The sequence below is a fragment of the Patagioenas fasciata genome, chromosome 5 (genome assembly GCF_037038585.1).
Source record: "Patagioenas fasciata isolate bPatFas1 chromosome 5, bPatFas1.hap1, whole genome shotgun sequence".
Classification (NCBI taxonomy): domain Eukaryota; kingdom Metazoa; phylum Chordata; class Aves; order Columbiformes; family Columbidae; genus Patagioenas; species Patagioenas fasciata.
In genome coordinates this window covers 15,390,189-15,412,345 of record NC_092524.1, presented here as the reverse complement: position 1 = coordinate 15,412,345, position 22,157 = coordinate 15,390,189, and the positions used below count along the sequence as shown (strand labels likewise).

The following is a 22,157-nucleotide window of genomic DNA, read 5'->3' as shown; positions in this document are numbered from 1 at the left end:
GAACCAATTAATGGAGTCACTTAAGCATTCAAAAGACATCTGAAAATCTTTGGTGTCTCCTGTAGTTTAGGCTTATGGCATAATATGTATTTGGAGGTATGTGTGTTTTAGAATGATAATATACACAAGTGTGCCATTGCTTTTAATCACTTCCATTTGGAGACTGGTGTCATCCTGCAATTTCATAAGCAGTATCTTTCTCAGATTCTCTTATTCCTGTGTAAAGAATCTGAATCTCCTCAGTTGCTGTCTCCTATGGAACAGTTTACTGCTTGGACAGGTGGAGGTAAATACCAGTGACTGTTCTGATCAGCTAGTGCTGTGACCCGCTTTCAAATGGATAAATGAATATACATCAAAATGAGCCCACCTGCCTTTCCTTTGAAACAGCAGCAAATTATATTGCAAATTAGCATTTAATCAATGTCCTACAAGTATTTTGTTTTGAAGGCATGAAATGCTACCTTGTTTGGAATTAGTTTCTATGGAATTCCCTTGAGATTTTTAATCCATCTTAATAACTGTAGTGAGTCACTATCAGTCATTATTTCAAAGTAAATATATTATGTTCAGGTGGAGGGTGATTCTACATTGAGATATTAGCTTAATCCAGCCAGTAAAGCTGTACTTCTCTGGAAGCAATAGATTATTACTCAGGTTTGGGAAAAAGACATGTTGGAGGGTGGGTTTTAGTTGTAATTTAGTTAAAGTAACAGTTCCACAAGACACAACTTCAGTTTAGTCATCCCATAGATAACCTTTTCTTACCACTTGAAATGCATATGGAAACATACATGTAGTTTTCCATGAGCCTTGGGATCAAAAATACTTTGACATATCCTGCTTGACATACTGTATAGGATAAAATTAAAGACAGAAGAAGTTCCTGAAGTAATTAATTATGTCATCAGGTCCTAACTTTGCTGTCCACAACTGATGAATGATGGTGTTTCCAAAACCACCTGATGCTTAATTTTCTTTGGGGATTTTCTCTGTTCAGTTTTTCATGGGAGTTTTGGTTTTCACCTCTATTCTCCCTTCAGTGGCAATTTTTTTTTGGATGCCGGATGCAACTTCTGCTCATTTTCTCATCATTCCTCCATTGATGAAAGGCAAGTATCTGATGCCATCTCCTGTCACACTGTGTGTGAAAGCTGTTAGCAACTGACAATTTAAAGATAATCAAGAGCTTGTGATGTTTCAGTTTTCTGGTGTCTTTTTAAAGGAACAGGCTTGATTCTGACTTGAAAAGCACTTTGAGTGTAGTGTTCCAGGTTTTGTAGTGCACTCAGGATAACTATGAGAGTGTGCTTATGCACACACTGAGTGTAAAAGGATGGTTTTGAGTGCTTTACATGTATTTCTCAATGTTATTTAACCTCTTTTGTGGACTACTTTGTGAAAGGTAACTAGCTTCCTCGAATGATACAACTAAGGATTTGTGATGTTTATGAGTCTGCCATCAACTCCCTATTGTAATAATTCTCCCCGCTGCCAGTTTTTTTTTGTGTTCTGGTGATGCATGGATACTTTGTGGTCCCTTGACACAGCATGTCATGAGATCTAACTAGACAAAGAAGTGACGTGTATGTTAGAGTGCTACACCTGTCAATTGACCTGTTGCTCTGCAACTGATGAAGGGCTCTGCTTATCATTATTTTTTGCACAAGAGAGACACTAACATGAATCCATCCATTTTTTCTGGTTCCTGATTTCTATAGAATGTGCAGGGTCTGTTTTTGAGACCTCTACAGCAGTGTCAGCTGTGACTGTAAATGTCTAGACAGGCAGCCCGGTCACATAAGGTGAATTTTCAGAGTTTACGCAGAGTGATGTGCTGTCATTAACAACCCTCTTCCCCCAGCCAAAATGAGTGAGCCAGCAAACCCTTTATTACCGTGGCTTCTGTCTGCCAGCTGCGTGTACAGAGGGAATGTGGCAATGGCAGCATACAGGGTGTGATGTGGCCTGGGGCTATGGGGAGCCCTATTTATGGGCAGTGTGAGAGATGCTGAAACTTGCAGGAAAATTTAGCTGGTTTGTGGAAGACTATTTGCTGCTGTATGCAGTTGGCAATGAGTTCTGATGTACCTCAAAACTGCTGGCTCTAATCCAGTTTTGGTTTGATGGTGCTTTTAAACTGAGAGTTGTGATGTATAAAACAGTCACAGTGTAGTTCATGCACACACAGGTGACTTGCTGGTTTTTCAGAACAAAGGTGAACACTGACATAAATAATGCTCTTACTTGTGGTATTTCTAGAGCTTAAGTTAGTTTGGGTTTTGTGAGGAAATCTACTCCTGCCTCTTGTGTTGCAGTTGGTTTTCATTTATTCCTCAAACTTCAGTATAAGGAATGATAGCTCAAGCATATTTCAGAAGTGCAAATTTTGCCCATAACATTTAATATTTATAAGTTCAACTTGTAACTTCCATTCCATTAGTCTTAATGTGGACAAATCATAGCACTGTATGATTTTCTCCACTGGGGGGAATGCTTTGAAACGCTTTCTGAATTGTAGTTTCACATCATTGAGAGCCTTTTCCCTTGGCTTTGCTCTAAGCTGGCATACCTAGAGATACAAGATGTCCACAGGTAAGCAGAAGGATGAGACTAGTATTTAGAGTATGAAGGTTTAAGACAGTAAAAATGATGCTGTTTTCCTCATGTGAAGCTGAATAAAATTCAAAAGCCACAGGCTGTAGAACTCGCTCTGTGTTCTGCAGGGCTGTGATTTTTATTTTGCCTTCTCCCTTAAAACCTGAGCTACTACAGCCTATTTTCCATGTAATTAACCACCTTAACTTTTCTACCAAGTCTCAAAGAAAACATCTCAGTAAGAGGACCCGTGCTTCTGGCAAAATGCCATATACAGAGGATGAGGTTTTATGGAGCAAGGAGTTGTAATAAGAGTATTGCTCAATAAACGCCAGTTTGGGGAATTTTCTGTAGCTTGTTTGGTAAGTATATATGCAAAATGCTATGGCCTCATTTGAAAGAGCACAGCATTACCAGTCACACTGGCTTTACTGCATTATTTGTGTTGAAAGCTGATGTAAATCTGAAAAATTTTCTAGAGCAGAGATGGTGTTTTATAACATATTACTTGATGTGAAAAGCTAAGTTACATATTTTTACCTCTAGAAATCATGTAAATTTAGAATTGACACCAAATCAAAGAGATGTTAGTCAAAACTCTGGCCAACACACAGTCAAATAGAATAAAAGATCAACCCTTTTTGTAGCAGATTAAAATTTAGTATGTCCAGTAAAAGACACCTCATTACTGCCTTGCAGCCACCCACAGATGGTGTAAGGCAAGGTGTGTTTATCTTCAAGACTGCATTTAACAGAAACCCTGTTGTTCATGGAGCTATTGGTATCTCTTCATCTGGCAGTGTTGAACTTTGGCTCCACCCTGAGTGCTTCTGGCCTGCCTCATACTGCTTCGCCTGATTGAAGTGGGTGTGTAAATAATTGGCAGAAAATATCTTCAGAAACAATAATTGTACTGCTGGCCTCCTTCTTGCCTAATGCTTGGTAAGTGCTGGGCAAGGGAAGTTGAGAGCCAGCTTCAGAAACTGAAATATAGAGGGGAACATTAGTAAGGAAATGTAGAGAGCAAGTGAAGGGGGAGGAGAGGAACTACTAGAGGACCAGTACAGGGTGGTACGTGGGGTATAAAGGCTGTGTTCTTCATGGGCAGAATGTTAGCCCGCTAGTAAGATATTTAATTACCATCAGATTAGTTTACATTAGGATTTGTTAATTTAATAGAGAGTTATTCACTGCAAGTGACATTTAGAGCAGATTGGGGGCACAGACACAGCTCTGAATTTGAAGGGGAGTTTGAACAGTGAGTACTAAGAAATTTGGATCTGGAGTTTGGGTGCTGGCTTAGTCAAGGGTGACCTGTAAGCCTTGTACCAAGAGAGTATTACCACTTTTATTCTTGAGACAGTAGTGGTGGGTCACTACCCAGGGTATGTTGTTACTGTTCTGGTTTCTATGATTATTGTGGTTATGTATGAATATAGAAATTTTTAAGTGTTTCCAAACACTTAACCTATTAATAACCATAAATACCTATCACATGTTCCTCGTGTTTTACTGTGAAATAGGGAGAAATTAAAGATGTAAGTGCTTGACATTAAGAATTTAAAAGGAATGCTGTACTCTCAAACATGAGTCTGTGCTAGGACCTCAGTGAAACAATTATTTTCAAATTGTCTCTTTAAAGGATTCAGATAAATGTTCATGCAGGGGATCAATATTGGGCCCAGCACTGTTCAATATCTCCATAAGTGATCTGGGATCAAGTGTACCCTTAGGAAGTTTGATACCAAACCAAGTGGGGAAGTGAACACTTGGGAAGGGAGAACCACCCTGTAGGATGACCTGGACAGGCTGCAAGAGTGGCCTAAGAAGAATCTTATGAAGTTTCAACAAGCACAAGTGTAAGGTCTTGCACCTGGGAAAACAATCCAGAAGTGCAGCACAAGCTGGGATCTATCTGTCTGGGGAGCAGCTCTGTGGAAAGGGACCTGGGGGTGCTGGTGGACAAGAAGTGCAGTATGAGTGAAGAGTGTGCTGCTGTGGCAAAAACGACCAACAGGATGCTGGGCTGCATCAACGAGGGCATCGCCAACAAAGTCATCATCATGTTCTCTGCAGTGCTTGTCAGGCCACACCTGGAATACTGTGTTCAGTTTTGGTCCCTGCTATACAAAAAATAACTAGATGGGCTGGAGGAGGTCCAGAGATGGACCATGAAAGTGATCAGAGGACTGGGAAGCTGCCATAGGAGGAAAGGATGAGAGACCTGGGCTTGTTCAGCCTTGAGAGAAGGTGGCTTAGGGGAGATCTCATCACCATGTTAAAGTAACTGAAGGGTGGCTACAAAGATGATAGAGACTCCCTGTTTAAAATGAGTCATATGGAAAAGATGAGGGGTAATGGGCACAAGTTACTCCTGGGGACATTTTGACTAGACACAAGAGAAATTTTTCACAATGAGATCAGCCCTTGGAATAATCTCATCAGAGAAATAGTGGATTCACCAACATGGGACAATTTTAAGACTTAGCTGAACAGGATGCTGGTCCATCTTCTCTAGACCCTTCTGTTGCCAGGAAGGCTTGGACCAGATGCTCTTTGAGGTGCCTTCCAACCTGGTGTTCTGTGGTCTTATGGTCATTCCGTAATGGCTTCTCATAGGGCTCTCTATGTTTCCACTCCCCAAAAAAGCACATAGCCACAGACTCTGTAGTACCCTGGGGTGAAGGCAGATGCCATTGTATGTGTCCCAGAACAGAGCCTTCGGGCTGCCAGTAAAGCTTTAATTTCCTGTTCCTCCTACCAAAAACCCCACAAACCCCAGGTTGCCCAGAATACTTCCCTCTGTTTACAGGTCTCTACCACAGCACCCACCACCCCAGGGAACACAGTGTGCAAGGTTATAACTGGTGACAGCCTCCAAGACAAACTTGCCCCATCCCCTCTTCATGGCAGAGCCTTCTCTGGGCCAGTGAGGTCAGGGACACAGCACCTGGGAGGCTGCTGGCCTTGCCTGTGCAGTGCAGAGTAGGGCTGGGGGCTTGGAGGTGAGGAGCTGGGTGGCTGCTGCTGTCTCATGCATCCTGCCCTGCAAACACGCTCCTGGACGTCAGCAGCTTCTGCATAAATATGGGCCTCAAGGAAGGGTAGGACCAAGCACAGTGAGACCACCAGGAGTCCTCACTGCATCTCCTATTGACGGAGCCAGTCTGTGGTGAGTTTGGTATCCTACCCTAGGTCTTACCCCTTCAAGAGGTCCCATTACCCTTTTACCCTTGCCCTGGGCTTCGTGAAGCCCTAGCTGTCACTTGCTAGGGGCTGAGTGCCACTCAGGCTGTTAACACCCCTCCCACTGCTTCTGCAGGCATGGACCACTGACCTCCTAAAGGCCAAGCTATGGTTTCTGCTTCGGGGTGAGCTTTAACAACTCTGGATAGAAGACACTGTTGTGAATCCAGCTAGATGGGATTCTCAAGTGTGACAAAGACCAATATGTGATGGTCCTAGCATCATACAGCAGGAAAAAGTCAGTCTCCCTTTAAGCTGAGTTGTCTGTTGACGTCGTCTTCCTGAAACTTAGGTGCATTGAATACCAGCAGCTAGAAACTAGATCATGTCTTAATAAGCAATATTTAAAAAGATCCGATGCTGATTCATTGAAAAAGCTCCAAGAAGCAGAAAGCAGATCCTCAGTGTGTGTCACCATTTACAGACAGGACAACAATAAACTGTGGCAGATGCTCTCTATTAACCCCTGTCCTCCCCACCAAAAAAAATTGGGAAAAGAGAAAGACTTACCGAGTTGGAAAATTAAAACAGCTTTACTAACAGTAAGATAAATAATACAAAATACACAAAAGCAATGTTTGAATCTCTGTCTGATGAGGAATTGTGCTCCGTGGGGCTGGGTCCTGCCAGTGGCTGGGCAAGTCCTGGACTGGATCCCACAGCAGACAGGAACTGGAGAAGCGCGCAGATCGGATCAGAGGCAGGAGGACAACGGGCTGGGTCCTCTTCATATGCCGGCCATGAAGGAAGAAAGTGAGACCCCCCCCCGCCCCGTTCCCCCCCCCCAGCTTTAAACTGTGTATCATGTGTATGAAATGGAATAACTCATTGGTCAGTTTGTGCCACCTGTTCTGTCTGCCCCTCCCTGCAGGCACAACCCTTTTACCACTCCTCACTGGTGGAACATCACAGATCTGCCATTAACCTTGGCTGCTACAGAAAGAAGTATAAAAGTGGAGCTTTTCTGCATACTATCGCTACTTCTATCTCAGCAAACCTGTAAACAGCGAGCACTATCAGTTCTGGAAGCAGATGCTGTCTGAAAAACATGCAGCCAACTTCAGAGAAAAGTGCAGTGACTTAGAAGAAACTTAACTGAAAGGAAAAACTATTGAAAGATAACTGATCCTGTTTTAGTCAAAACCAGGATATTCCACCTATTTTCCCATACCATTTACACTATTGCCTTTTCCCATCTTCATATATATACCCATATGTATCACTAGTTAATTATTCGTCTTTATACACAAAAAGTTGAGTTCATTTAGTTCATGGCTGCGTGTCTCCATCTGTCAGAGCAGTCTCTCTGGGCAGGAGAGAAAGTATGAGATTTGGTGTGGTTCCTGCCCACAGGTTGCAGATTAAAGACATCAATCTTGAGTACATTACTGGATGCCACTTGATGAAGCTAGCTCACGTTCACCACTGCATTAACCTGAAAGACACTTATCAAACACTATTAGCATAGTGTAGCAATTAACACCATACAGTTCAAAAGAGTATTGTTATCAAGAATTAGATCTTCTTGAGTTTCAGCATCCTTCAGTTTAACCTACCAAGAACAGCCAGGTCCTTGAGCAGAAACAGTTCCACAAATGAGTTTGCCTTTTCCCAAAGCAGGAATAACTCAAACAATTTTCTCCAACATATTCCTGTCAAGCACCACGGGGATTTTATCCCCTTCAACCATATGTTGAAGGGCTGAGTAGGGCTAGCTCAATCAATAGGTTCCCCTGGTGTTAACTAACCAGGTGGCTTATGCTTAAAGTTCACCCCAATTTTTTAAGGTCCCATCTCCCATATATTCCCCCGGTCACACAGGAAAAAACACAGATCACCTCATCTCATAGTGTGCACCATTTCTCTTGAGACAATCCAAGACAATCCTGCAGAAGGGTGTCTTCTAATGGCTGCAACACAGGCCTGTGTAGGTGCAGAGTAGGATGTATGCTTTACCTTGGACAATTTGTCAAATAGTTTTTCAAATAAGCTATCTGATTTCTCAGTCAGTTTTTCCACAGCCAAGACATAGGCCTGTAGGGAGGAAAGAGAATGTCTTAATACTGCCGCATTTTATCAGCCACTTCACCCACAGTAGGTGCCTTTTCACTTGCTCCCATGTCCAATGTTTCCAACGAGTTGGCATATGCTGGTGCACTCCACACAAACTTCCGCAGCATAGGTCGGGTACATGGCACTTCATCAGGATCTACAGTTGTCTGTGGGTCACTGTGAATTACCTCCTGCACAGCCAATTCTCTCAGGTACAAAATACCTTTTCCACGGTGGTCCATTTTCTTGGGCTGCAGATGATACAATCCTTAAAGGGATACCTGCTCTTTATCGCCAACAAGATTCGCTTCCAGAGGCTTTGAGTGTCTCTGTTTTTCCCAAGTGCCTTATCAATGCCACCTAATCCAGCCAAGGATCCCAACTGCTTGGCTTCTCTACCATCTAAGTCCAAGCTATTGGCCCCACCATCCCAGCATCAAAGTAACCAGGTGATAAGTGGCTCTCTTTAATGATGGCTAAAGTCTTTACTCAAGTTTCTCAACTCCTTCAGGGTAAAGGGGCAGACCGATGACTCTGACTCTTCTGCCCCGATGGTGGGCCTCGATCAGATGAAAGCTTTTTTCCCCACTTGCTGCCCACCTACTGATGTCAGAACTGGTGTATCTTCATCATCACTTTCTTTCACTACGCAAACTGATTTTCTTCTGTACTTCCTTCTGGTTTCAAGGGCAACTGACATTGCTGGAGTCTGAGTACCCACAGTGCATACCACAGAGGCCTGAGTAGCCACAGTGGCTGTTGTTAGAGTTGTCATAGCTGTAGTGCCTGTTGTTGGGGTTGTAGTGGCTACGGTGTCTATCTTCACTGATCGAGTAGCTGCAGTGGCTGTAGCAGGAGCAGCAGTGGCTACAGTGCCTGTTGTTTGGGTTGTAGTGGCTATGGTGTCTATTGTTGCTGGTGGAGTAGCTGCAGTGGCCATAGCAAGAACAACAGTGGCTGCAGCATCTGTTGTCAGGGTTTCAGTAGCTGTGGCGGGAGCTGGGGTCGCATCAGTACACGTTAGGAAAGTTGTGCTGCCCGCGCAGCCCCGACACCTGCGCCAATGTTTAATCTCGCACCACACATAAAAAATCATCAGGGAAACCGCTAATAGAAACATGATAATTTGATAGGCCAAAGAATATTCGAAATTCCACAAATCTGGCCCAGTCGGGTCAGCATGAGGACTACTGCCCCAATTAAAGGTGTAATCACCAGCAGAGTCCGCTAGGTGGCGCCCGAGGCTCACAGCTGGGGTCTTAGCCAAGGGTTCGCGTCCCGCGGCCGCCACTGCCGCCTGACAAGCGGGGACGGGAGCGGTAACGGCCCATTGTGCCACGGCGCGGGTCAGCGCCACACACCACAGCACAGCCACGCCTTTCACCCAGCGCCCAGAGCTCATCAACCAGACACAAACACTGGCAAACAGCACATGCAGCAGGTACAGGAGTATTAAGGCACTCAGCTCTGAACAAATCTCTAAAAAGACATAATATAATACTGAACACAAAACCAAGAAAATTGGCATGGTGAAAGCTGTCTGTTTTAGTTACCAAGCCTCTAGAGCCTGTTAAAGAAAAAGTCCAACATTCTCTCGACTGAACTTGGTGGTGGGTCTCCTCCCGCAAGAGACAGGATTCGAACTCGAGTCCCTTACTGCCGAGAGTCCAGCTGTCTCGTGGTTGCAACACACAGGACACTGTCCCAACAATGTCTCAGAGACCCTCTGTTACCCACTGTCCACACCCGCATCAGATGCCGCTAAATCTGTCATCGTTGAGAGCTGGACAACAATAAACCGTGGCAGATGTTCTCTATTAAACCCTGTCCTCCCCACGAAAAAAAACAACAACAAAAAAAACAACAAAAAACAACACGGAAAAAGGAGGGAGACTTACAGAGCTGGAAAATTAAAACAGTTTTACATATAACACGAGAAATAATGCAAAATATACGAAACCAATATTGAATCTCCCGCTGATGAGGAATTGGAGCTGCTGGGCAGAGCCCGGCAAGTCCTGGACTGGATCACACAGCAGACGGGAGCTGGATTCAGGAGTGTGCAGATCAGAGACAGGACAACGGGCTGGGTCCTGTTCAGATGCCGGCCATGAAGGAAGAGAGCAAAACCCCTCTGACCCCCAAGTTTTAAACTGTGTATCACGTGTATGAAATGGAATAACTCGTTGGTCTATTTGTGTCACCTGTTCTGCCTGTCCCTCCCTGCAGGCCCTTTTACCACCCCTCACTGGTGGAACATCACAGATCTGCCAGTGACCTTGGCTGCTACAGAAAGTATAAACATGGAGTTTTTCTGCATACCATTGCTACTGCTAGCTCAGCAAACCTGTAAACAGCGAGCACTATCAGTTCTGGAAGCAGACACTGTCTGAAAAACATGCAGCCAACTTCAGAGGAGTGCAGTGACTTGAAAGAAACTTAACTGAAAGGAAAAACTACTGAAAGATAACTAGTCCTGTTTTAGCCAAAACCAGGACAGCAAGTTATTGTAAGTCTGCTGAACCACAGCAACTTATTCTGGCAGAGGGCCTGTGGTGCTGCTTTGAAAAAAGCCTCCTATCTCAGGTTCTGCCTTGTTAGTGGAGCATGAAAAACCAGCTTAAAATGTAAAAGTTTTGGTTTAGGAGTTTTGCTAGTGGCATTATGACCTTCTTTTGCATAAAACAGCTAATACCTTTGCAGGGATGCAGATTTACTTTGAACTTGCCTCACAGTACTACTGCTTCAGTATTGTCCACAAAACAAACAATATCCAAAAGTTAGTGATGATTGCACAATTTTCTGCAGAAATTCATCACTGAAGAGGTGCTGTACTTGTTGGGCAGAAGATGTGTAGCATGTGCTGGAATCTGCAGTGCCGGTTCTTGATGAGCTGATACTGAGTGGTTTGGTTCTGTGGCTTTCCTTTGAGGCTATGGTCCTCTCCAAACTGAGCACTGAAATTGTAAGGTCACTCATTACATCGCAGTTTCAGCATAGAAACACAATGGCATCAGTAAGCAATACATATGATGGAAAAACTTGGTGAGGGTTGTTGTAAACCTAATTATATTTTGCTATGGCTGTACCAAAAAAAACCTTGTGCTCTTGGTTACTGTCTGCCTCAGGCCTCACATCAGCAAGGGAAGAAAAAAATTGAGAAAGCTTTCTAAAGGAGATCTTACTCCTTGTAGAAATGTGCTGCTTCATGTTTGGTCTGTTCTGATCTGATCTGATCTGGCAGTTTCCTGGTGGGTTATGAGGATAGCACTGGTAGTTGTCTCCATTTACCTAGCTGAACCCACTCTGTTTTCCAGCAAATTGGCCCTCAGACTTGCACAGCCCACTTTCCAAGAGGCAGTTTTCTGATATCTCTACTGTGTGGTAGGGAGGCTTAAGAAAGAAGAGATAGATAAATGTAAGGAGAAAAATTCATTCCAGGTTTTTATTTACATACTCCTAGCTTCATAAAGTTACAAATCAGTTGTGATATTGCCAACGCAGAGGGAAGAAACCTCCAAATCCTTATAATACCTATGTATGGTCTTATATCTGAGATTACTTCTGTTATTGCACACAGATTCCATTCAAAATTCATGTTAGCTTAGCAAGAGAAAAAATAGAAAGGAGGACAGCAGAGGAGATCTGGCACTGCCATGCCTTAGAAGTGATGTGCTGGAGGAGCATTTGTTCAGCTCCCACATGGGCTCTAATGTTTTTCTGCAGATTCCGTGTTTCCAGTGCAGCTCATGGCAGCCAAACTCCAGGACGTGCGCCTGCCAAGGGGGTGCCCCTGCAGCACCTCTGTTCTGCACCTGCGAGTGCCACGCGTGGCATACCCTTCCCTGTCGTCTTGAAGAGCACATCTAAGGAGCTCCCGGGTAGCTGTGAGGATTTATTTGCTTGTTTGTTTGTTATTTCCACAGATTTCAGCCTTTTTTAGAGGCTGCGGCCCGGCTGGCAGGATGGTGCACACCATGATGTGTGGAAACAGCACCCAGCCGGCAGCTCCTCGCATTCACCTGTCACAGTAATGTATTGAAACGTTTATTCGAGCTCCTGCTCACGCCGTTAGAAGGAGAAAATTAAAAGGACATATCTCTATCTACAAAGCCCCCGAGGGACGGCGGCACGCCCCGCGCAGGGGCCGCTGGGAAGTGGCGCCGCGCGGCCCCGCCCGCCGCCATGGCGCTCGCGGAGGAGGCGCTCAGGAAACAGCTGGGCAAGGTGCGCGCGGGCCGCGGCCGTTCAACCGCCGGCGTGGGAGGGGAGGAGGGGAGGGGGCTGAGGGCTGGCGGAGCGGAGGAAGAAGAAGAAGAAACGTTGTGGAAAATGCCGAGTTTTTAGGAGTGGTGGTGGGGACGGGGCGTGCGGCGAGGGAGATGCGGTGTCTGGCGTCCCCGGCCGGTGGAAGCCCCCGCGGGCGGGAAGGTGCGGGATGGGGAAGGGCGGCGCTGAGGGGCCGAGCGGCCCAGCCTCCCTCCCGGTGCCCGCAGGCAGCGCGGAGCCGCCTCTAGTGTCCTGGTCATCGCTTGTGACAGACTCGGGTCCCACTCGGGACGCAGGGTTTACGTTGCCTTGCAGCAGCTGAATTTAGAGTTGCAGCACATAGAATTTTATTCCTGTGGTCCAGGACACAGTAACGTGGGTGATGTACTGCGTGCAATTAAAACCTTGCCCTGCCTGAAGAGTTACTCGTTTCCTTGAGAATTTTTTTGTGATAGTCCTGTGCTTTAGAAACACTCATTTACTTTTATAGCATTCCTCTGAGTGAGGTGAAGGCATTTTAATGTCCATATGAGAAACTGAGGCGTGTGTATTTAAATTTTGGGCTTGCCAAATAATTTTAGATGCAAAATGAGAAGGTATGTGTCTGACTCACCTCATAAGCCTTCTGATCTTTAGAAAATAACAAAATATTTAATAGGAATGCTTCATTTTGTATTATGAATAAGAAGGAGGTCAGCCGAGGAAAGATGGCCTTGACTTCCACAACCAGATGTATCAGTGCTTCTGAAATGTGTTAAGTTTGTGTTGACATTCCTAATTTGAGCACCTTTTATTATTTTTTTTTTCTTACTGCTTCTCTTTGCAGTATCATGTAAGATTGCATGTGAAGAAGCTGACTAAAAGGTGTTTCTTTTTGGTAGCTTTGTGTTTTCTTGTGCAAAGTGGAACATAGTCATACCATCCATGTAACTGTAGTATTGCTGCTGTTTCTGGTTGGTGCCTTACTGAAGAGATTGTAGATTTTAGGTACTACTTCATGGCAGGGAGCAGCTCTTTAAGCCATTGTCAGGCTATAGTTGCATTTGCTTAAGTGAGGCTTCCAGGACAACTCCAGACTTCCTAAAATAAGCAGCAGATACTCTAATCTAGGAAATGGAAACTATTCGTCATAGTGATAATATGTGTGAGAATGCAAGTCTCTTGGAAGTTCAGGTATTGGACTGGCTGGGGACAGTCTAAATGAAGTAGCAGTGATTCATTCTTGCTGATATTTATTTTCAAATCACATTTCAAGTGTCAGTACTTCTGTTAATCTGTGGGCAAGTTTTCTGCAGGCAAGAAAGAGGGATGCCTTATTTTGCTTGAATTTTCTCAGCTCCCAAGGACAGCTTAAACATGTAAAAAATTCCCAAAGGCTAATTACTTGTACATTTAATACGTTTGTGGAAATTGACATCTTATGAAACTCTTCTAAAATGTGTGCAGGTGGGTCTGAGTTTTTTAGTAGAAACTGTGTCAGTAATAAGATGACTTCTTATTTCTGAGAGGTTTATATTTTTATATTGTTTTTAATTATAGTGTGCAGATGAGACTAAATTTAATTAAGCCTCTGCTCACACAGCTGTAAAGAAGAGGTAATAGTATATAAGAAGTGATTCTCAGAATTGGAGTTCTAATGTAACAACAGCAGACCTGCAATACCCTTCAAGCTTGCTTTTTTTTGGTATCAGTTTTTTTGATAATATATTTCACACCAAAACTGTTTATGATACTACAGGTAATTATTACCTTCCCCTTCTTGTGTTTCTACTTTCTCTTGGTTCCTTTTCCCTGTCTCTGGTAATGAAAGAAGGAGCTTTAGAAATGAAACATATTTTCCTTTTTTTTTTTTTTTCTCTTTCTTTCCCCTTCCCAGTATAAGTTCAGAGATCTGACCATAGAAGAACTGAAGAATGTTAACAAGACGTACCCAAACTTCACATTCTCCATGAACACATACAGTAAGAAGTGATACAGTTACTTTGAACTAATTGTGATATTTACTTGCCATAGATTCAGACTGTGTATAGTAGAATTTAAATAGTGTATCTTTCAGCTGTGTTCCTATCTTTATTTGGACTTACGGTAAAATTTCTGGTGCGATGTGACTAATTTTTGAAAGCTCTTCCAAGAGTGCATATGTATAAAAAACTAAGCAACTCATTCACTAAATTTCATTTCATTTTAACTGGTCAGTAATAATAGAAGATTGATGTTCCTTAAAATTCTTGACACGTAGTGGCATTTTTCCTGTATCCCATGCCTGTATTGAAAACATTTTGATGTCTTTATCATATTAAGTGTAACTTCTGGATCCCTCAGCCTGACTGAAAATTTCTACAAGACCAGAATTAGACCCAGGACTGGGGATTTTCAGGCTAATGCTTTTGAAAGGATTTTTTTTTTTTTTTAAATAACGTTTTTAATTTCAGCCTTCAAGGATGGATCCCAGAAGGAACTCCTGAATTTTAGTGGTACTGTTCCAGTGAAATATGGTAAGATAAGTGAAATATAATTTCCTTACCAGGTATTAATCTAATTGCAAAATATGCTGGGTACTTCCTCTTAACAATATACTGTGCGGCTTGTTTAAAGGTGGCTATAAAGGATTTTATGTTAATTGGTAGAAGGTACTTCTGCTGCATAAACAAGTGTCTTCATGCACTCATGGATACTGGAATAAAGTCATATTAGATAAGTCAATTAACTATTTAAAAAATCGTGTACTTTGAGACTGTGTAGGCAAACTCTTTGGTTCTAATGGAGGTCTGAATGAACTCTGCAAGGTCTATGCTTGTATAGGCAATGTCTAAATATAACTAGTAGGTAATTTTTTATTTTTAACTTAAAGCCATTGAAGTCTGAGATAAAGCTTTTATTAGATGCCTCTTTGTATCAGTTGTTGAGTCCTAAAATACATATTATATGTGTGGCTGTAAGAGATTCTTTGCCTGGAAAAGGGGACACTTTGACTAATAGAATATTCTGGGAAATAAAAAAAGCAACAAAGCTTTATATTAAGACAGACACAACGGGTAGCATTTCAAGCTGATCCAGGCAAGTCTGCTTTTATTAGCAAGCCTAAGTAACATAATTACTTTCAGGTGTGAATCTGGAAAGTGGTCTGTCAGGCTTTTTTTTCTTTGTTATTAAGAAGCTTGAGTCGTATGCACACATGCCTGGGTTTCAGTGCCTGTTCTCCATGCAGAAGTTAGCAATGGCTTCTGTTTTGTGTTGAACAGGTAATTCCTATAACATACCTATTCGTCTGTGGATTCTGGATTCGCATCCCTTTGCTCCGCCCATTTGTTTCTTGAAGCCAACAGCGAACATGGGCATTTCAGTGGGAAAGCATGTCGATGCTCATGGCAGGATTTATTTGCCCTACCTACAGAACTGGAGCCATGTAAGAGGTGGAGTGACTGATGGGAGGAACATATTTGAAAAGAAAGCATGTTTGGATAAGAGTGAAAGGGTTTGGGGCCTTTTATAATCTGCATTTTTTGTTAATCTTAAATATGTAATGATTTTGTAAAGAGAAGCAGAATGTTATGTCTCTTGAAAGTACAGCTTTCAGACTGAAGCAATTGTAAAGGAAGTTATGAGTGATGGTAAGGAAAGTTATTTTAAGCTGAAGGAAAAAAAAGGGACTGACTTCATTATAAAGCAGTATAAGCCTTATGTGGGCACTTTGATACTTTTCCTTTGTTGCTCTGAATAATGAATGGTAATACTAGACCAATTGAGTATCCCTTAAGAAAGTTTAATGGAAATTCCTACTTTTTGGGTTTATCTCAGCAGAACTCTGAAAAAGTAGCATAGAGATTCAAAAGCCGGTGCTTTTGCTAAATGATTTTCTGCACTGTATTAAATAACTTACTTAAATATGTCTGCCAGGTGAGTAAAAGTGATTTATTGAATGCTAGCTTTTGGAAACGGGTGGTAGGTGTTTTTCATTATTGATACAGAAATTCCCAGGCTTTTCTTTACTGTAGGTGTCTCTGTAAGTGTTAAGGGTATCAATATTTATAATTCAGTTAAATTTTGTATAGCTATGGTTCTTTATGAAATACTGCAGTTTACAGCTAATACCACTATATGAAATAGCTATTCAACTCTTTTTGTCTTCTGTATTGCTATATTTCAGCCTAAATCAACTGTCATTGGATTAATCAAGGAAATGATTGCAAAATTTGAGGAAGAGCTCCCTCTGTATTCGTTATCATCTTCTGATGCAGCCAGGCAATCAGAACTTCTCTCCTACATTGCAAAGATTACTGAAGGTGTGGATGTTTTCATGTATTTGTTTGTGATGTTCCTACACAATATCTTCTTTATTTTTATTACTTGATATCACACAGATGCCTACAGAATTTTAATATCTGAATTTTTTGTGTTTGTATGTGTACAGTGTTTGGTATTTACTCTGTGTAGTCACAAGTGCATCTTTTTGAATTGAGAGCTCAGATTCTCTTCATTTGAATAAACAGCTCATTTTAGATGTTTGCATTTAAGCCTACTGAAAAATGCTGTAGACTTTGTAATACCCGCTTACTGGAAATTACTGCAGCGAAACTCCATGTGAGATCTTTTGGAAAGGAAATGTGGTTTTATTATAAACAAGTTGATTTTACTCAGTCGCAGTCATTTTTTCCATCAGGTCTCATTCACTCACACCCTCACATCCACATCCCTGAGACCTGTCTGAGCACAGTCTCTCGTGTGCAACACTGAGGACAAGGAGCACTGGCTGTTGAGCCTGTATTGTGTCTCTTGGGTTCTTCTTGTTCAGTGGTGACAAGCTGATTTTGATCTTGTCTTTTACACCCTTCAGGAGTGGATGCTATTTGGCATTTTAGTCTCATTACTTTATCTCAGCCATTCTAAGTTTTGGACAAAATTCCTAAATTTCACAGTTCTCATGTTTTCCTTATCTCGCTATTGCATGGCTTCAGTCCTGTTGTTCTTCATCCTGACACATTTTCGTCAGATCAGTCTTTACTTCTTACTTCTTTCAGTGAAATCACAGATCGTGATCTGTGGCAACTGGTGCACACCTTTCCTTTTTAACCCTTTTCTGCTGTTTCTTCTGATAATTGTGTACACATACATGCTTGTGAACACACGTGTATGTGCACACAATACACATTTCTAGTAAATCAATCCTAATGTTTCTGTTAGGACTCTCTCTGCATTATAGTCAGAATGAGATCTGTTTTATTACCAGTAGCACTGGCTAAACAACCTCACATCATTGTATTTTAATCAAATTCCATTTTGCTTATCTTCTCAAAACACAAATATTATGACCATGCTATGTATTCACATCTGTAACAGTAGCAAAGGGAGTATTGTTTGTATGGTCTTAGTGTCTAGCTTCTTGATACTGTTATGCCCAGAACGTAAATTGTATCTTTGGCTGCATCAAAAGCAGCATGGCCAGCAGGTTGAGGGAGGTGATTCTGCCCCTCTACTATGCTCTGGTCAGACCCCACCTGGAGTCCTGTGTCCAGCTCTGGAGCCCTCAGTACAGGAAAGACATGGACCTGTTTGAGAGGGTCCGGAGGAGGGACATGAAAATGATCAGAGGGATGGAATGCCTCTACTATGAGGACAAGCTGAGAGAGTTGGGGTTGTTCAGCCTGGAGAAGGCTCCAGGGAGACCTTATTGTGGCCTTTCAGTACTTAAAAGGGACCTATAAGAAAGAGTGGGACAGACTTTTTAGCATGGCCTGTTGTGATAGAACAAGGGGTAATGATTTTAAACTAAATGAGGGTGTATTTAGGGTAGACGTGAGGAAGAATTTTTTTTTTATATTAGGATGGTAAGACACTGGAAGAGATTGCCCAGAGAGGTGTTAGATGCCCCATCCCTGGAGAAATTCAAGGCCAGGCTGGACAGGGCTCAGAGCAACCTGATCTAGTTGGAGATGTCCCTGCTCACTGCAGGGGCGTTGGGCTAGATGAGCTTTGAAGGTCTCTTCCAACCCAAACTATTCCATGATTCTATGCTCATATTTTCTACCTAGTGAAAAAACACTTCTGTCCAGAGAGGAGTATTTGTGTTCTACACCTTGCAAGTTGTGATGAGTTTTCTGTGGTCAGGCTTGACAGCTATTTTGAAGAAGCTGATATCATTTGGTTTAACTCACATAAATGTGATCCTTTGTGAAGCAACAATACTTGATACAGTATTGATACAGTGTGGACCAGCACTTAATTTTGTGATTTGCTTGTAATTGTAGGAGAGACTGGCATGAAATCAAAGAGTAAAATTGGTAGAGACAAAAACCAAGGATGTTTTAACAAAATTACTGTTGTTGGAGCTGGAGATCTTGGCATTGCATGTGTACTAGCAATTGCAGCAAAGGTATGTAATTATTATAGACAGCAACAGACCTGATTAATAGAGAGACTTTCAACCTAGTTCTTAGTGTCTGGCACAGAAATAACTGAGCAGTTGTAATACCCATGTCACTGCTTATGTCATTAGCCCCTTCAGTTAACTTATGGACACACACAAGTGTTAGTTTCTGCCTTGTTTTCTCAGTCAGCTTTTTAAATACAAAGAGTTGAATATTGAATAAACTTATTTTGAAAATCCTTAGTTAAAGGATTCTTGCCTGAGCGGTTGCTTCTTACAGTTGGGATTCCCTAGTCCCCTGGAAGAGGATAGTCTCTAGATGGTCTGTGCTTCATTACGGCTGTATTCTCAGAGACAACAGTAACATCAACATTTATAGCTTCCCAGAGATGATTTTGTGAGTTTGTTTGTTTTGTAATGAGTCATTTTCCAATTAAATTCACTAAATTCTTTTTCTTGTGATTTGGTAATAATTTTGATCAGTAATTTAGTTTGTTTTGTACTCACTACAACAAACAATGGAACTGGAGGAATACTGGTTTTTTTTCTTCATCCCCCCCAAGAGCAAGTTTTGGGTTGTTTTATCGTTGATCTGCATTCTTTTTACTCATACAGGGTGCTGCAGACAAGGTGGTTCTTTTGGATCTTTCTGAAGGTGCAGCAAAAGGAGGTACCATGGACTTGGAGATCTTTACTCTGCCAAATGTGGAGATCAGCAAAGGTATTGGATGTTGTTGCTGGAATAGGAGCGAATAGTGTGCTGTGTGTGCTTGTGCTTGTTTTAATGAGAGCAGGACAGCTGAGGAAGTACAGAGGCTCTGGCATATGGGCCATCTTTTAAAAAATGTTATCTTCTCATAGCTTCTTGCTTTTCTTCATTTTCTTAGAGCAAAATTGAGAAAGGAAGGCTCAGCAAAGCTTGTGTTGCCTTTATTTCAGGCTTTTTTCATTCTGTTTATAGAGTTAGAGGTATGTGAGCCTGTGCTTCCAGGGTAAGAGTCTAATGCTGAAATTGGACTTGCATAGAAATAGAGAGGAGCCAAGCTAGTACTTCAGTGTCATAGGGGGAGAGAAGTAAGGGGAGAAAGATATATTTATGTTAGGGAATTAAATATAGTTGTGAGAGCAGTGTTAAAAAGGCTGATAAATAAAAGTGAGTTTTGAAGTACTACGTTCCAAGATTGATGTTCATTAAAATGCACATGGCACAAGAGTCTCAAGTCAGTTTAGTCGAGGAATAGATAAACCAAAGCCCGACTGCTCAGCAGACCTTCTGGGAGTCTGATACACAGTGGCTGACAGGGCTGATAAAACCTAAATTTGGTATCAGGTTATTTGAAAATTAAAAAAAAATTTTCATGTCTCTTAAAACTAAGAAAAAGAGTATTGCTGCAAATAGTTTTTACACTGAGTGATGAATACTTACTCAGTGGAAGTTCTTAATCATTGTCACTGCATATCCAAACAACTAGTTCTTAACAATCTTGTCCTCACTTAGCTGTGAGTGTACAACTCAACAGAGTTGATGCTGTGTCTCTGGAAGTAGTGGTAATGGCTACAGTCTTTGGTCTTAGCTGCAGAGATTGAGGTGATACAGCTTAAAAGCTCCTCCACAGGGGAAAATGGAACTGAATTAAGCAGCTTCCCTATTCTTCCTTGCTTGTCTGTGGTGATTTTCTGTTCCTTGTACCCTCTGCAAGATAAAATAGGAGGCTTTCTTGTGCTTCTGATGTAATTTATCTTATTTTGGGGAAAGGGGCTTGTTCCATCAGGCATCTTATCTCCTTATTCTGCACCTGACATTGTCTGCTCTACATCCTTAGATCTTATCTTGCAGGTTTTACTGCTAGCACACTTTTTCCTGATCCCTGGTTGTGCAACTGTACCACAAATCTCTGTTGGTGTCTTTGTGGTTACCTATTACATGTTTACATTTAGCTGTGGTACAAAAAGCCTGTATGTTGTTGCTGGCTGTGCTATTAGTAGTGTTACAATATTACAAAATGTTTATACACTGTCACCTGTTATTTTAGCATGTTTATACCTAAGTTTTGGGCAAACTAATATTGATTGCATCCTCCTTAGTATGCTTCTAATTTGCCAGTGCACTAGGCTCCTGCTTTGGCTTCAGCTGGTTCCAGAAGTGGTGTGAAAGTCAAATTACCTTCTTTCTGTGTCCAAGCTGGTCACAGATGTGATATGGTACGGTACTCAAATATTCAGAGTTACCTGCTCAAGGCTGTTCTGGCTTTGGAATTTCTGCAGCAAATGTAGTTGTGTGTTTTCTTGGGCTAATAAATACTTGTCTTTTACTTCAGTTAATAAATGGACTTTTGGGACACTTTTCATGGTTGTCTGCATGTCCTTGATTAAGCTATTAGAACAAAAATTATAGAAGCCTCAGAAAATGGGGAAAAAGTCCCATTTTTTAAAAATCAGAATAAAAATGAAGGAGCCTTTTCATGGGTGGATTCTTTTTTCTCTGTTGCCCAGAAAACTTGGAAAAGCTTATCTGCCAACACCATCTAGATGTTTTGTGGTCTCTGCTCTGTAACCTCAGACAAATTGCAGTCTGTGTTTGCCAATTGTGAAATGGGAAAAGTAGTTTTGTGGGAGAGCTGTGTTCTACAGGTGCTGTGAAAGTGCCCCAGATTCCATACTGGGGGATATGAAGGGAGACAGGAGGGGAAGAATCCCCAGCTAAAATAAATGCTGCAGTTCAGCCTTTAGGACAGCTCTTTGTTTTGCATCCAAAACTTGATAGAATTATATAAAATTTAAAAATGCCTTTTCTTTATGTTTCAGATTTTTCTGCTTCAGCTGATTCAAAAGTTGTGGTACTTACAGTTAATTCTCTGGGTAATGCTCAGACTTACCTTGATGTTGTACAAAGCAATGTGGACTTGTTCAGAGGAGTTATCCCAGCAATATCACACTACAGTCAAAACACTGTTCTCCTTGTTGCTTCTCATCCAGGTGTGTTGGTACTTCACCTAATATTCTGTTCCTCAACTGGCTTTCTCTTTAGCCTGTTTTAAAAATGTTACTGCCAAATACACCCACTTAGTCAAAAATTCTTGCTACTCTGAAAGTTGTTTTCAGCTTTGAGCAGGACGCTGTCTTTGGGGTTTTTTTCTTTACTGCTACCAAGATAAAAGAAAATAGTATACTTTGTTTTGTACAAAAGGTATGTATTCTTGTATGTTTCTGTATGTAGTTTCGACCTGACTGTGTCTATAAGATTAGCATCCGTTGGCTGTTGTCTTGTCAGTTGTGAGTTTTATGGATGTGTTTCTCCTGTGCAGTAAGGATAGATGTGTGTGTTAGATCCATACTCTCAGACTCACAGACTACCAATGTATGTAATACAGAGTTGATAGTAATATAATAAATATTCCAGCTATGTTTTCATGGAAAGTTTGAATCTGTTTGGTCAGTGATACTGTGAACTAAGCTAAAGCTAAAACTCTACTGAAAAGGGAAAGAAAGAGGTGTGGACCTCTCTGTCCTGTAAGCACACTGAAGACAGACCACTGAAGTTCTTCTTAGCTTTTGTATCATGTAGAGCTGTGGAGTTGGAGAAAAGAGTGCTTGCCAAATGAAAAAAAACTAAACACTGGCTGAATTA

General features: G+C 41.9%; 1 protein-coding gene across 4 annotated transcripts in view; it reads left to right on the top strand.

The window, feature by feature from the left end:
• Positions 1–12,028: 12,028 nt before the first annotated feature.
• Positions 12,029–22,157, top strand: part of UEVLD (UEV and lactate/malate dehyrogenase domains) — a 19,315-nt gene continuing 9,186 nt past the window's right edge. For 2 of the 4 annotated variants that reach the window (XM_071808958.1, XM_065838611.2), the window contains exons 1-7: positions 12,029–12,123; positions 14,042–14,126; positions 15,408–15,571; positions 16,313–16,448; positions 18,411–18,535; positions 19,145–19,250; positions 21,335–21,505. In XM_071808958.1, the coding sequence (XP_071665059.1) occupies positions 12,082–12,123; positions 14,042–14,126; positions 15,408–15,571; positions 16,313–16,448; positions 18,411–18,535; positions 19,145–19,250; positions 21,335–21,505 (829 nt within the window). In that variant the 5' untranslated portion in view covers positions 12,029–12,081. Of the gene's footprint in view, positions 12,124–12,828; positions 13,612–14,041; positions 14,127–14,597; positions 14,661–15,407; positions 15,572–16,312; positions 16,449–18,410; positions 18,536–19,144; positions 19,251–21,334; positions 21,506–22,157 lie in introns of those variants that run through there. The other 2 variants (XM_065838610.2, XM_065838612.2) reach the window with 2 other exon arrangements.